Here is a 16,789-nt window from a genome sequence, read left to right as displayed (position 1 = left end):
CACCACACTTTCAAACTCTTCATTATTAAACACAACTAAATCAACTAATCAGCTCTTTAGTAGAGACTCCAAGACCAGAAATAGATGGGTTAGATAAAAGTGACATTCAAAATGTGTACTGTTGGTGTGCCTCTGGGAACAAGATTGGGAAACACGGGTCTTTTAAGAACTGAAGTTTCCATTGACTTGAGAAAAACAAAATTACCTTTTGTAATTTGGACACCTTCTCCCCACACACTTCCAGCTCTTGCTTAAGCAAGCGGTTTTCTTCGGACAGCATATCCACCATCTGCTGGGCACGGGCTAGCATGGCGTAAGGATCTCCCTGCATGGAGTGTGGATGTGGGTAGTGTTGTCCTGGACCCTGTTGCTGCTGCTGCTGGGGGCCCTGTTGGTGGTACTGGTGCTGATGCATGTGGAGGCCCCTGGGAGCTGACCCATAATGATCATGAGGAAACACGTGGCTCCGCTGATGTGGAGGGTGACCTGGACCGAATGGATCCCCCTGGTGGGAACCAGGCCCCTGTGAGCTACGAGCACCAGTTAGGAAGTGCTCTCCCTGGTGACCCATAGGAGGGTGGGAAGAGGCCAAGATGCTGCTGAGAGTGGAAGACTGAGCACGGGAAAGTGAGCCCCCTGACGTAACAGAAGATGAAGGGCTGTGGTGATGGACAGACCTTTGAGAGTGATTTGAACTCTCCTTATTTGACCTAATGAGAGCAGAGCAATAAATAATATTCACATATTGATTACAAAACTTTTGTTGACCAACAAATAAATGAGGCTGATTTACACTTGCATATCCAACGGTTTCTTGTACGAGATTAAATCACAGTTGGAGAACAACAACTTGTCCAAAGTGGAAACTATGCAATGCATTCCAACCGTTCATAAAAATATTTTTTTCACAGGTCAACATTCCTGGTTCTCTGAAACATAATGGAGAAAATGTCATGTTGTGACATGCTGTAGATGATTATTCAAATTTGATATGCAGTATTTTGCTATATGCCACACACTGGCTCGGAGGTGAATGAATTCAGGGAAACAGGCAAAACTGGCTTTTCCCATAACTGGTTTCCTGACAACATGTCCCAGCATCTAAGGGAAGGGTTGTCTTTTAAAACTCAGCATTTGGATTTTTTTTAACTGAATAGTCAAGGAATGCAATTTGTGTTTCAAGGTGTATCACTCTAGTTCCCACAAAGAATCCCAAACTTAGGCCACACTGGAGCCTTTACGTTACACTTACCGGAAAGAGCCATATTCAGGTGGTGGCTGGTAACGGACATGAGGAATATCAGCCCTAGCTGGCTGGCTTGTGCCACGGTGGTCTGGGTAGAAGTGTCCAGGCTCCTGGTGCTGAGGCTGATGGTGCTGCTGTTGTTTGGGTGGAGAGGGCATTCCTTTAAAAGGGTAGTCTGGAGGTGGGCCTCTGTGTGGGGGCCCAGTGGGTTTATAATAGTCTCCAGGAAGTCCAGGTGGAGGCAGCTGGGGAGAAAGTGGTGAACTGGTAACAGGCGCATGGGCCTTGACCCCACTGGTAGCCAGCGAGAGCTGCATTAGTCTTTCGCTGAGCGAACGTACATGTCCTTGTTTAAGATCCTTGAGCCCATCATCCTGGTGCACTTTGCCTCCGTTCACTCTTTGCACCGTAGGCCTGCCCTCTGGGGGTCGCACCTTAGGGTTGCTGACGCCAGTCACATAAAATGCTGCACCTACTGATGGGGGTATCTGTGGTTGAGGCTGCTGGGGCTGATGGCCACGGAAATACTGTGACTGCACCTTGGCTTGGTCATAGGTGGGCAAGTCTTCGGGATTCTGCCCTTGTCTACTCACACAGCTTCCACCACCTGACCCCGTGCCTCCACTGCCAGTGCGTGTGCTAAGCTTCTCCATGCCGCTGTCGGCCTGCAGCTCCTGGCCTTGAGGCTCCTGCCTCGCAATGTGAGAGACCATGGAGTGCTCATCCCCTGGGCTGCCAGGGCCCGGGTATCCACTTACTGGACCTTGTTGTTGTTGTTGCTGCTGCTGTTGTTGTTGTTGTTGTTGTTGTTGCTGCAAGGCAAGATAATTTCGGCCCTCGCCATAGCGCATTTGCTCCTGTAAGAGCCGCTGTAGAACCGTATGGCCACTACCACTACTGCTGCTAGCTGATGTGTCCTCGGAAACTGAGGCTGCCGCCCTCATTTCCAGCTCCCGTGACCTGCCTACCTCATGGAAGGAGGAGCTTCGGGCACGGTCCACACTCCCTGCACACAACACCAATTAACGATTAGTGATAAGTTTAGCCACTAACTTTTATCATAGGCTGGACCATGAGTGTATCAAGCTGAAAAAGAATGAAAACAGACTGAAGGAGACTGTCAAATCTTCTGCATGTTTTTAGAGAAATTCTTGAAATCTCAGATCCCAACTGTCCCAGACTCTTCACACATTGACATCTGGGCACCACAGTCATGAAGTTTAACAATTTATGACACCAATTCCCAGTATATATGGGACAAAGATAGAACTCTGATGATCTTTAGCCACTACTAATTACTATTAAAATGTAAATCAGGGATTAAAGTTTCTGTATTGTAAAGAAGGGGAGCCCAGGGCCAAGGTGTTGAAGTTCACCAATGATGCAAATCATATTACCAGTACCATATATACACCACATCTCTGTACAACTGCTCCATTTCTTTAACATGCATTGCAGTTGAGTCATCTGATTATCCAAAGCTTATGTCTTAGTTCCAAGCCTAAACCCCAATATCCCTGTATGCTTGAGCTGTAGACACTTAGAAATCACACAGAGCAATTAAAAAAACAGTAAGCTGTTAAAGCATACAAAGCCATTAGGTGAAAACCATTCCATAACATTAAAGCCAATGTGGGGTATAATGTGTAGTACCTCTACATCACTACTGCAAGGTTACTGTCATAAACATTCTGTTTCTCTAAATGTTGTTAATCTGGAATGGTTGCCACCACTGGCTTTCGGTTTGCAGTTTTGCAGTGTTTATTATACCATCTAAAAAGTAATGAAGGGTAACTTATTACATCTATTGTTTTCTGATATTCCTCGCATTCTCAAGGAGGATGAGGCTTTTTTCCGAAACATCTGTGGTGAATAAATAAATAAACGTAAAGTGAGTAAGAAACAGAGCCATCAGTGTACAACTGCTTTTCAAACTGGAAAGCCAGAGAAAGTGGAGACATAGATATTGAAAAAAAAAAAATACAGTTCATAGTGGCCCAACCCCCCATACTTTAACTTCCACTTCCTGTCATTCTCCAATCTTTCGCTCACTGAGACCTCCTCAGAGTCAATGACAGGGATGGCCACAAACAAAAGCAGGATGAGAATGTGAAATGCCGAGGTCGCGAAAAAACTCATGGTTAAATCAAATGAAATGATGGCTGATTTTACTGTAGATGAAGAACTAAAATGGTCTCTAAAAGATACCTGTCAGCAGATTTATAATACATGTGTTTACACATATCAGTTTTTTTCTGGGACCTTCATCCAGGAATATAAAAAAAAAATAGCTGGACAAATCTTAAGCTCTAGAATTTAGATGAAAAAAAATAAATATATGCCCATTGTTTTTATTAATCACTTTAAATATAAAATATAGCCTATATCACAGGACTTTTTAAGTGATAAACTTATATCCAAAGAGGTTCTACATTTTGGTAGCTGGAATCACAGGGTAGGACGAAGCCAAGCCGAACTGGACTAACGTATAACATTTAATACTTATTTTTGTCCCATTGATGTCCACCCCACCCATCTAGGCTATGGTGTTCTCAAGGTCACCTACCTCTGTGGCTGCTGTAGACGCTGTCGTGTGTCAATTCTGGCTGCTCATGGTGCTGACAATGGCTAGGGTCACTGGACTGAAGAAGCTCCTCAAGTTGCTCCAAAACACACAGCCGGTCCGCAAGGTCCTGAACGCCAAGCCACTCTAGAACAGGAAGGCACTCTGGCGAGTTAGAACAATAGGGGTGGGGTCCAAAGACAACCAGAGGGGCTTTTTTTGGATTGTAGAGAGAAATATATTTCATGTGAAAAATAGGGAACGTGAGGTATGTTTGTTTCCTGATTGAGACAGAAAAAAAACAGCCATTAAAGCCATTAAGGACCACACTGTAGTTGTGTAGCTAGGTGATAGAAAATACTATGTTCAGCTACTGGACGGAGACTAACATGAAATTCTTACACACAGATAAAATAGTTTAAGGGAAGGAGGCAGGTTCCTGATCAGCTGGAAAAGATGGCAGTGGTTCAAGTTCAATTTTATTTAAGGATATGCATAGTTTTATGGGAATGGCATTAGCTACATAATGCCAAAGAAACTCGTAACATCAAATTATAGTGTGTAATTGTAATGCTTTGGGGACTTGCAAAAGTCTTTAAAAAAATATTTAACATTAGTTCCCAAAATGAATATATTGAAAACAGGTCAGCGATATTTTGCATAAACCTAAAAGCTCTTTAGGCCATTAAGATGTATTTGTACTGTGAAATATTCATTAAAATCAAGCACATTTCCCACAAAACTCTCATTACTGTAACACAGACTGTTTTACTTTAGAGTTTTTGTTGCTAATTTCAGATTAATTTTTTTGTTGTCGTTTACTTTTATTACATTAAAGTTACTATAAATGTTTTGGGCTGTCAAATTTGTGGTAATGTGTGTGATACATAAATGTTTTAAACATAATGCTTTATTATTTAATTCCTATCCCATCCATAATTTTCTTCAAGTAAAATATAATTAATACAGTGCTCAGAACTAGAGCTGCAACTAACGACTATTTTAATAGTCGACTAGTCACCGACTATTGAAACGATTAGTCGACTAATCGAATAATTATAAAAAATTTCTAAAATTTAGCATGAGATTGCTTTAATTTCTTTGGAAAATTATAGTAAACACAAGAAAGAAGGGGGTACTTCAATGAAAAATGCATATTTTATTGAACTTTGCTGCTGATAGGCCGATTCATACTAAAAGTAAATAAAAATGCCCTGTCTAAAACCAATTAGGCACAGCGCTCGGTCAGTATAGACATAAATGCATAAATAAAGAAACTCTATCATTTTTATAAAGGACAGGCACATTTGTTTTATAAGAAAAAATAAATTAAAATCAAGTAAACATTTTCTTCCTGTAAACCAGGGGCAGGCACATTAGCAGCAATAAAACAGTAAACAAAAATATTAAGTGCATTTTGCAAATATTATCCTATCATAACAAACAATATATATCAATGGAAAGATTATGTATTCAGCTTTCAGATGATGTATAAATCTCAATTTAAAAAAAATTACACATAAGAGGTCACAAATGTACAATGTACATCCAAAACAAAACGTATTGGCTTCCATGTTATTTAAATCTTACCGAGGCGAGTCAAACTCCGTTTCATTCAACTGTCCGACGTGCTTTCTCTTTAAATGTTCATGCATCACCGAGGTGCTGCCGTGATACGCAAGGACTGCTTTGCAAACCATGCAGATAATCTTTTTATTCGCCGTATGCAGGCTAAAATGCTCCCAAACTTTAGATGTTTTGGTACGCGCAGCTGCTGCGTTGGACGCCGCCATTTCTGTATGTTATCGCTCAGCAGAGAAGCTAATGCGCATGTGCGACTCTCGGCAGAAATTGTAATGAAGAGAGATGCCTCACTCGGTCGGAAAAAACATGTCTGGCGACAACTTCGACAATGAAATTCATTGTCGACTATTTCTATTATCGATTTTTGTCGACAACGTCGACGAATCGTTGCAGCCCTACTCAGAACCGGTTCAAGGAACGAAAACGAAAACCAGAAACAAACAAAATTCTGACAGGAACAGAACCAGAAACAAAATTACATTTTATAATTCTGAATAAAATCAAAAATTTGAAATGACCATTTACTGGTTAATAACGTTATTTTATCAATCCATTTAAAATTTGAAATTTATTCAAGTAGTACAGCATATTTGCAAATGTGACACTGATGAGTTTTCCAAGGATAGTGTAAGGACTCAACAGATCACACGCACCTTCAGCGCTTCTGTGAATGGATGTGAATGGAGAAAAAAGAATAAACTAGGCATACATCAAAGGAAAAGTCTATATTGGCCTAAATATATTTCACTTAAATCATTGATGGATGAAAGAAACAAAAGAAAAAATGTGCTGAGTTTCTGTTCATTATTACGCGATCCAAAGTTTACGGAAAGTAAAACAAGATAGTAGTAGTTTTTATTATTTTGCAAATGCTTTTATTTTACAGTTTTATTTGTTTTGCAAAAGCTTGACAGTTTTGAATGATGTCTGATAAAATCGTCTGCTAAATGCATAAATGTATTTATTTAATTTTATGTCTTGCTTCTATCTGTATACCTTTGAATTTTTTTTAATATCTTTAAAAATATTTTAATGTCATGTTGTATGGCTATGAATAAGCACATTGGGTGAACAGATTTTATTTAATTTGATTGTTTGTTTGTTTTTTAGTAAAGAAAATGCTGTACTTTATTATTATTATTACTATTATTATTATTATTATTATTATTATAGGCAAATAAAAAGTTTACGAATAACGTTACTTTATTTTTTCTAGGCAAACTGGTTTCGGAACAATAATAATAATAATACAGAGGAACGCAGGAACAGAAACGATAAACGTGAACTGGTTGAATTTTTTTTTTCAAGCCCTGATTATTTATTTAGAATATGCCCAGGTCAGAGTGAAATATGACAGGATATTTTCTTGACAGGTTTTGTGTGTTTCACTTATATTTGTCTGTTGACAAAACCTAGAAACTCCCTCTCTTTCAGACAACACATTTTTTAAAGAAAACTCACTACAGAAACTCTTGAATCACTCACATACACAACTTCACATTGCTATGAAACAGTCTGAATCATGCAATAAACCAGACCCCTCTCTAATACGCCCCAACCTCGGCAAAAACAGAAATAGACTACAGATGCCTCCTCCCCTGCTGACGCTTGAACTTCAAGTTCCTTGACTGTTTCAGATAAACAGTTTATTCCACAGCCAGAGTGTCCAGAAGTGAATTCGGGGAATCTGACATGCCTAAAAGTCCACAGATAGGGCTCCTAACCAAAGTTTTCCAAAGTCTCTGACCTCGGAGTCTCGCCATGATTGTGTCAGTGACACTATCTGTTTACAATTAAAGTCCTGACCAAGGTATGAAGCATGTCAAGCATGATTCCCAGAACTACAAAACTAGGGGGAATGTTTATCTATCCTCTTAACTTCATGAACATGTTCCCTTTAAATTTACTACCTACAACGTCCATATAGAGCAAATGCATCTTTTGTCTAGACTTTGAATAAAGTTCAAACATTATTATGCTAGTTGATTTTGACGAACTTGGCATCCCTTTTATAGTACAATCAAGACCAGAAATTAAAGCTATTAAAAAGCTAAAAGATACACATTCAACACAAATTCAACTCACAGAGTTCCCACCACCTTTCCACCAAAGACGTCTTGGATGAGAAAACTCCACTGAACTCTTCTAACCGTTGACCATTTGTCTTGAGCTGTACTCCTTTGTTCACATGCTTAACGACACTGCTGCAGTAAGCTCGTACACTGAACTAACTAATGCATTCCATCAGGTGTGGCTGTAAGGATAGGTGAGCTGGATCAGTGCCAGTTAATTACACACCTTCAAACCTGCCTGCTGCTGTTAACACTCCAACTTACATCAAAATGAGTAAAGATAATTATAAGACACTGGGTGTGCGATGCATATCTGAAATCTGACGAATATAACAGTTGAATAAAAGTAATTGTGGTTTATACAAATTATTTCTCTTTGAAGCTTGCCCGAAACCTGTGTCCAGTTTTATTTAATCCAGATTATCGGGTTTGGGTTTACTGGAATGTCAAAATAGTTTATTAACCATTTCAAAACATTTCACTTTCACAAGGGGCTTCTGATCTCGTTTAGTGTGCGGAGATATTTTACCCATTACTCTTCAATTTATGTATGCTAGAATAATCCAAATATGAATTACTAGTTGAGATGTTGACATAAACATTGATGAGCTAATAAACTTCATTGGGGTGGACGCCAGATGAGAATGAAAACAAGACATGGGATGCATGTACGTGGGACATTGCATGCAAAAACTGTTGGACAGAGAGTTAGTGACTATATAACATCTACATTTGATTAGATATATGCATTTGACCTTTGTTTCATAGCAGGAGGAGCGTTCAAAAAGGGATCATCTCATTAGGGGGCATTTGTCTAACTGGACTAGTCAGTTGACTAGTTGATTAGCTGACCATCGTCAGCCATCAATAACCCTAACATGTTGTCAACGGACAAATCCAGGTCAAATTGGGGAAAGGATCCACCTGCTAAGAAAAGAAGAGTAATGTAGAAACAGGTGGCAAACCGCAAGTCCTCTGATAAGAACTATAACACCTGGCTTGTCCTAACACAGACAGCAATTATTCCTTCCTCATATTTCTAACCGCTGCTGTCTATGTCTCTTTCAAGAGCAACTAAACAAAGCCAAGAGCAACACTGGTACTGGGCAACAGCTGAAAGAGTGCAATTAATTAAAAAAGGTTTCATCCTCTTGGATTTTATTAAAGAAATGTCAGTGTTCGATGGAAAAAAATTATCTCCACTGGTGTGCAATAATCTTTTGATTAACTTGAGCAAACATTCTCATTTATTACAATCTCACTTCCTTTTACAAAAAGTTATTTGGATATATACTAAAAAAAAATCCTCAAAGCGGTTTCAAAATGTCTGATTTTAATTGCAGTGATAGCTGTAGTGAATAAGATCAGATCATTCAAAATAGATGTATTCCCCCCTATGTTACCTTGTTTCTGATCATCCAGAACATTCTGAATGGACGCTGATATTGTCTAAATATTTACATTTCATGCACAAGTTTCCCAGGGCCCCCATGCAGACAGTGTTTACTCGGGTAATACATCAGGAATGTGGTACGGGGGCAGGTTTGAGTACAGGCCCGATGCTGGCAGACTATCAAACAGCCTCTGACAGTACGCTCCTTTCCTGCCCTCATTACACTGAAACACTCCAGGTTCTCGGTACAGCACTGACAGATGTTCAGGTTAATATCTGATCCAGGTCTGATGTTAATGCTTAACTTTTTAAAACGTTTTGGAATTGAAAACAAAAACTGTTTCTGTAACTGTTTCTTAACTATTAATTTAGGACATGCTTGCTAAACTTTAAAACTATTTCCAAAAATACCCTGTAGTTTGGTTTACAGGGTGACTAATACCATCACATGTAGTCTTTCAAAACAAGTCTCCTGTTAAATTTAAGGTCTTTTTAGTCATAAGACTAGAAGCTGACAATAGAATTAATCACCAAGTGGATTTGATTTGAACAGTATTAACCTATGGAAGTCTAAAGGGAACAATATGTACTGGTTTTGTTGTTAGCAAATTAGTGAAAACAAATAATTAATAAATATAATGAAATTTTTCTTGTCATAAAAATATCAAAATACCCTCCATAGGGGGTTTACAGGGGTCCCTTTTATGATATAATTTCCTTTTTACGGTTTTTTTGTTGGTTGTACCATTTGACTTTGATTTGGTGGCGAAACATTTTTAAAACGTTAATAAAGCGGTTTTGTTAAAATATTTTTCTCACAATTATTAATAGAACATTTTATCAAACTACTTGCTTGTTAATCTTGTCTTTTTTTTATTAATTATTTTAAAGAGTATTTTTTCTTCATCGTGATATTAGAAGGTATTTGTTAACTTCCGCAGACCAAAGTCATTTGGAAATATAAAATGTTCAGCATCCAAGTGAACTATATGAATTGCATTTTTACAGTTTTGGAAATATTATGACAAATCTGGACACAAAAATGAGCATTGTGTCATTGAACCATACGCATGTTACTATAGGTAAGAACTTCACCCTTTGGTACCACTTTTCAGAGAACTGTGACAGAAAAAGAAACAGAAGAAAGACAGATTTTCCAATGCATTTTCTTGTCTTACTTCCCGACCTCTGATGAATATTGCCGCTGGCAACAACGGTAAACCGTCTTAACGCTGACGAGTGGAAGGGCAGCATTCCACAAGGGCTAGAGTTTCACCAGGACAGCCTCCTGACATCAAAACTTAAAAGTGGGAAATATTAGGAAGGTGTCTCATGGAAGAGCGAGCAGCCCTCTGATAGTTAAAAAAAAAAGTCACCCCCAACTTTCACAGGCACTGTGTACATAACAGGGGAGCATTAGTGGAACGAGGTTTAATGAACTCCAGAGAGCTCGTCAATGTTAAGAGTTCTTTTATGCTTTATGTAGGACATGATAATACTGTTATGAGTGAAGGAGGAGCTAATACTAAATAAAGCTGCGTGTTTGAAGAGACACTAAAGTGAACAAGATGATGATGAGGCCACAAGAATGGCATCTTTTTTTTTTTTTCAAAAGACAAAAAATGTATTTGGAATTAAGGAATTAGGAATTAATATGGCAGTGAAAGATCACTGAGAATCTAAGACAGCTGAAATGTGTCTTTTTATGAATGGTTCACAAACAAGGGCTGTTAGTTGAATGTGCTTGAGCGCAGTTTTCTTTCCAGGTTTTTTATTTTATTTTTTATTTTTGTGGAAAAAAGCCATTAGGTTTTGATTTAAGCAGTTATGAACCAAAAATTTGCTACATGCTATTGCTAGTCAGTTGCAGGTGCTATTTAGGGGGAGGGACAATCTCATTCTAGTGATTTAATGTAATTGGATAAAAATAATCTAAATGCATGTAGCTAGATAAAAATCTGTGCAGTCATCATTCATTTTGGTTTGGTTACACGGAAAAGAAAAACTGTACATTTAAAACATGATTATCTGATAAAATAAGCAATTTTGTCACAGTTTAAGATTCGACTAGCATAGATGTGTCAAAACTAAAAGACATGATCGAAAACCTTTCATTTTCATTTCATGAGATTTTTAAGGAACAAAAAGAGATGCACCCCAAACCATAAACTATTCTCACACGCAAATTTGATTAATCTCTTTTTTAGCATACATCCAACAAGTGGATGAGACAGTGACAAAGGAACAGTCCGAGAACAAAGCCACATGCAGACAGAGATTAAGGCAGAAGGGGGAATTGAGAAACACATGGCAGGAACTGAGCAGGAAACGCAACATTCCATTCTGGAAAGGTCTGGCGCTGCGACCGTGGAGAAAGCGTAAAGCTCAGCCTCCCCCTGTGTCCATTACTCCCAGCTCGGACCAATTCTCACACTGCAGGACTGGAAAAGAAGTAGGCCAAGAAACTCTGACACATCTGCTCCTTCTCTCTACCTCGGTTTCCATGTTCGACGCAATATGTCTTCACCGCATTAATTCACCTCCTCCCTCAATTGTGCTGCTTTCTTGGAATTCAACCGTGATTCATTTCAAGGGATTACGTTCTTTTAAACATGTGAGGGGCCCGATGAAAAGTCAGCGCTGAGAGAAACCAGAAGACAGCACTTGGGGCACTTCGGCACACAGTGGACTGTTTTAGGGTAAAAAACCCTTCCATAATACAATTCTTTATTGGATACAGTTGTATGGCATTACCAGGTTGAATTGGTGACTACCATTATACTACGGTACGCCATGAAGCATCAATACCATGTGATACCATACATTTATGCAATACACTTCCATAAGTGAATCTGTGCATATAACAAAAATGTCCAAGTAAATGATTCAATTATTAAATTAAATTATTAAATAATTTTACATAAAGAATATTAAGCCTATTTTAGAACCATAATTTGACATTTATTATCATCAAGCATATTTATTCAACAAATACTAGCATAATGAGATAAATAATCCAAACAACATTTTAAAGAATGGTAAAAAAAAAATTGCATTAAGGCAATGAGATTTTGATGCATGAATGTGTGTAACTGTCATGAATGTAATGCCACAATGCCTCGATATAAATTAACTGCTTCCCAGATATATTACTGGTATGTTTAGTGAGATTTACCCATATGTCAAATTAGTATTAGCAAAGTATTACTCTCCAATACCATCACTGTTACATGGTGCCACCATAGCACATGTTGTAAGTAAAACTAATACTCCACATTAACTTCCAAACAAAGGTATATGGTTGATGTTTCATTAATCATTAAAGATAAGCCTTTAAACTTAGCTTGAAGAAATACTGTTATCCTAAATGTCACCTTTTTATCTTTATTCAACTATAAATGTAAAAGAAAGAGCTGCAATAGAGGCCCTGCAAACCTGTGTGCCATTATGGCAGAAAAAAATGCAACATGAGTCACAGAATAACTCCCTCTATTTCTTCTCTTCCTCCATACTCCAACTGCAACAAGGTCTCTATAATGTGGTTTTTTTCCCCCCACAAGTCCCTGATACTGGCCCAAGTATTTGGAAACACAGCGCTGCTCCCCTCGACTCCAGCTCAACCCCCACCCACTCTTCCATCCAAAGCCTTAATGAAAAGCATGTGCTAGAGATGCTTCATCTTTACCACTGAAGCTCTGCACCAGTTTCATTCCCTCAGCAGAGGAAAAAAATAAATATTCAGACCCCCCCTCCCCATTCCCATTTTGTAAAAGAGAAAAAAAAATCTATAAAATCTTAAATTTATGACCAAAGTGACAATTAACAGCATTTTGATCATGTCCGACAGATGTGGGGGATGCAATCAGCAAGATATCGGTCAAACATGTGCAGCGTCTGTACACTTTTAATATCTTTGTAGTGTATTTGTTAATAAACAGGAAGGTACCAAATGTATTTTAAGATAACATCAGCATTTAATTAGATTTTTACATTTTAAATTGGTTAATCAAACCTATTTTTTTATATTTAAAATGTATATAATAGGGGTGCAAAATCAGATGATTCATCTCAATATGATATCGATTCTCACACCCAAAATATTCTATGATACGATTCGACTCAGGAGTATATCAATCGCTTTATTGATATTATGATATTATATACCTATTTTACACAAGCAGTTACATTTTTATTTACTCACAAATGCATCCAAAACATATAAAATGAATTTTTCTCTTAAACTTGCACATATTTTTCCCCAAGTAAGGACATTCACAACAAAAATACACTTTTTTAAATAATAAAAGAAAAATAAATAACTATGACATCTTATGACAAAAAAAAGTAATTCATGCTGTGCTAAATATGTGCAATATATGTGCAATTTATTAAATATATATACAAAAAGAAATTACAAAAATAAAGCTCTTCAAACTTAATTTGCTTTTTTTTTGGCTGTTACTACTCATCACAGTCTGGGTCTCAATCAGACATGCAGAGCTAAGTGCTAAGAATCTTTTCTAACTTACACGTGTTTTCTTTCTTAATTGTTTACATAAAGATATAACTGATTATGTTTACAGAAAATTATTAATATAATTTTGTCAGGATTTGTTCATCCAATTACAAAAATAAAGCAAATGAGAAAATTACACATTAGACAATATCGATAGACTGTTACACCCCTAGTGTGTGTGTGTGTGTGTGTGTGTGTGTATAGCCTATACACACACACACACACACACACACACAAATATATGTATACCCATATAATGTAATATTTATACAAGGAAAGCAACACCACTGATGAATTAGCTTATTCAGTCAACCAGATGGCAAAAACTCTCCATTTCGGTTTGACAGAGGTTGACTCAGAAAGCATTATATACCTCATTTGACCATCTGGAGGCAAATCAATGTCTGACTTGTGGTGGCTTCCCCCGGTTCCTGATATTTTACATGACACATCCGGCTTAAGCAATTAACATATACGAGTGAATGGCGAGACAATATAGCTCACCCATGTGACTGTGTCTGAAATTTAGTGACACATTCCACCACAGGCGTCTCTGACTTTACTGCCCTGAGGTAAGCAGGTACACAACATGCTGGGGCATTGGGTTACACAAGACACGGTCAATGAAAAAACTAATTTAGCATTAGTGGAAACGAAAAATCATTTTGTACCTGAACGTTTATAAAGACATATTATAAAATATTACAGTTATATCAGGCAGTTTTCCGTTCACAGTCAATTAAAACAAATGTGATTACCATTATTTCTGACAATAGTTTAGCCTTGTAATCACTATTTTACACATTCGGTTATTTTACTTTATTTTTGCACTTGCAATCAAGCAAAATGGATATCTTAAAGGTTCAACGCGGACCAAAATAACCAACAACGGAATTTATCATCAACTTTTTGTTTTCAGTTTCATCAACATTCCTTAGTTAGCGTCATGTCCTTTGACCAATTTCTTTTAATGGGAGTTTTTGTATTATATATACAAAGCAGATTCCCTCGAGGGGGATGGGAGATGCAGTGTTCTCAGTTGGACACAACATAATTGTAAAACTTCAGGACTTCAGGCTTTTTGGACTTCCAAAAAGCTCAGTGGAAAAGGCAATTGGGTGATTTGGAGGCTGAGTCAGCAAGCAGAACTTTGGCCTCTCTGAAAAAAAAGAGGGAGGGAGGCAGGGGGCAAAGGAAGTGAGGGATGGAAAGAGATGGAGAGAGGAGGGAAAAGCGAAAGAGAGCTGACATTCCTGCACTGTGAGTCAATGCCGCTAGGCACTTTTCTGGCAATAGTTCACTACCTTTACAACAAAAAGCACTGGCTTTCCATGGCACTGTTCGGATAACAGGAAGAGAGAGGAGACCATCCGAATGCTGAGCGTCCGGCTAATAAAGCCGTGGGTTCATTCTGGAAGTGCGACGGACATTTCTTGGAATGTCGTCCATGGCTACCCCAGTAACCCTTTTGGAACTCCGAGTAAACAAGACCTCCCTACATTGAGAGGGAGCACTTAAATGCAAAGCACTCAATGAAAGCATTATTAGGCATGGCCTGTACAACTGCTAGCAATGGTTAAGTAGTAAAGGGCAATTAGTTTCACCTAATAAAGTCTAAGCGTTCCTCATAACTTGGCCTCTTGCTTTGATTTCCAATAACACATGACTGCATTCCTGCCCTATGTAGTGTGCATATCTGTGTCCCGCTCCCCCCTCGGCCCTGGGCGACATTCCTCAGAGAAGTGGGGTGACATCCATAAGCAAGGCCTCTAATGATCCCATGCAGCCTGATTCATTACTTAACATAAATTACAATAAAAAAACTATAAGAACAATAGAAAAAGTAAATAGGGTTGACAGCTATAATGAATATTTAAGAAAATGTGCGCTTTTCAACAATCAGTTAGCATCTAGCCTTAAATATCATTTCTGCAGGACAAATACAGCCAAGCTTTTAGTAGCTTATATTCATATATTATTAACAGTACATATAGCGTTGATGTATGTCTTAAGGCTATATGAAGCAGGTTGACTTGTAGCAAATATGTCAGCATTGCGCATGTCGTTAGAGAGCGTCCTATCAACAAAGTAACAGCATTGCAGCATTCTCATTCACTCCAAGAAGATGCAAACCATGCGAAGTCTGCCTTTTCAAAACAAACTAATACACTTATGTCTATACTAAAGTCTTTAGGTTTTCATATTTCATATTTAGTCGCATAAATACGTTTTGGTAAACTTCTGCAGGCTAAATAAAACGCGCTCTATTCAATAACAATCCTTGTAATTCGAATTAAATAATGACTGTTTACACTAAACTTCTGTTAAAAGTTATTTACCTTCATGAGTTTTCGGCAAGTCCCGCTTTATTTCGATCTGCCGTCCTACGTCTTTAAGTCCGTTACAAGTTTTCTGTTGATCCCAAAGCCTCTCACACGCTTCACAGATCGTCAATCCGAGGGGACTTTCCGATAATCTTTGCACTTTTCCTCACATTAAACGCGTTGAGCTGTGTTTTTCACTAGAAGTGTGCTGTGAGGGAAGGAATTGGGCTGCACTCCACTTCATACGGACTGTGAAGGCGAAGCTACAGCGAAATTTCTTACTCAAGAGTTGTGAGGAGAAAAAAACAGTTCCCCTTTGCAGAGAACTAGAAGGGAATCAAAAGGACTTTTTAAAGCCAGGAGAGCCCTCCTTCGGAGAGTTGGCCGATTGTTCTTGTTCTTCTGTTGGCCTTAAGGAACGTCGCTCAAGCAACTAAATGACAAAAAGCTTTTGTGTGTCTTTAAGATCAGGAGCCTGTCAAAGAGTCTTGCGTGTAGGACAACCCACAGCAGTGACTTCAGAGGAAAATTACCTATTAAATATTTTACATTTGTGCTTTACTCCACTATAAAGATTTGTCTGTAATACAACTCTTAAACATTAACGTTAAAATAAAATATACAGTAATTATAACTAACTTTACCTTGGGATACGTACTGCATGGCAAACATGCTTAACAACTTCACAAGTTACTGCATTTACAATTTATAAAAAGGCCTATATATAGGCTATATATATATATATATATGTGTGTGTGTGTGTGTGTGTGTGTGTGTGTGTGTTTTAAAAGACAAAGGCTACATACATTTTACTAACTACTACATTATAATTTACCCAATCATTTAATCTGAATTACTGCTGTTGGACAGTCAGATTTTGATGAATGTAAAGTCATCATATGGCTTTTCATTGTACCACCTTTGTTATCAATACATTTTTATAGTAACAAATTGATTTGAATAGCTCAAATAGGCTGAGTTATAATTAATCTTACATAATTTTATGGCATACAGTTAGGAGCTCTGAAATATAAAGACAGAGTACCATCTCTTATAGTTTTGACAACCACAACAGAGAATTATAAAAAAAT

General features: G+C 37.9%; 1 protein-coding gene across 2 annotated transcripts in view; it reads right to left on the bottom strand.

Annotated features, from left to right (window-relative positions):
• Positions 1–16,789, bottom strand: part of amot (angiomotin) — a 41,746-nt gene that overhangs the window by 23,811 nt on the left and 1,146 nt on the right. The window contains exons 1-4 of one of the 2 annotated variants that reach the window (XM_059526749.1): positions 3,813–3,953; positions 3,049–3,109; positions 1,253–2,252; positions 206–710 (exon numbers count right to left, since the gene is read on the bottom strand). In XM_059526749.1, the coding sequence (XP_059382732.1) occupies positions 206–710; positions 1,253–2,252; positions 3,049–3,109 (1,566 nt within the window). In that variant the 5' untranslated portion in view covers positions 3,813–3,953. Of the gene's footprint in view, positions 1–205; positions 711–1,252; positions 2,253–3,048; positions 3,110–3,812; positions 3,957–16,789 lie in introns of those variants that run through there. The other variant, XM_059526748.1, reaches the window with a different exon arrangement.

Source organism: Carassius carassius, chromosome 36 (genome assembly GCF_963082965.1).
Source record: "Carassius carassius chromosome 36, fCarCar2.1, whole genome shotgun sequence".
NCBI classification, from domain to species: Eukaryota; Metazoa; Chordata; class Actinopteri; order Cypriniformes; family Cyprinidae; genus Carassius; species Carassius carassius.
The sequence above is the reverse complement of the archived record's forward strand: the minus strand, read 5'-3'. Positions and strand labels throughout refer to the sequence as shown.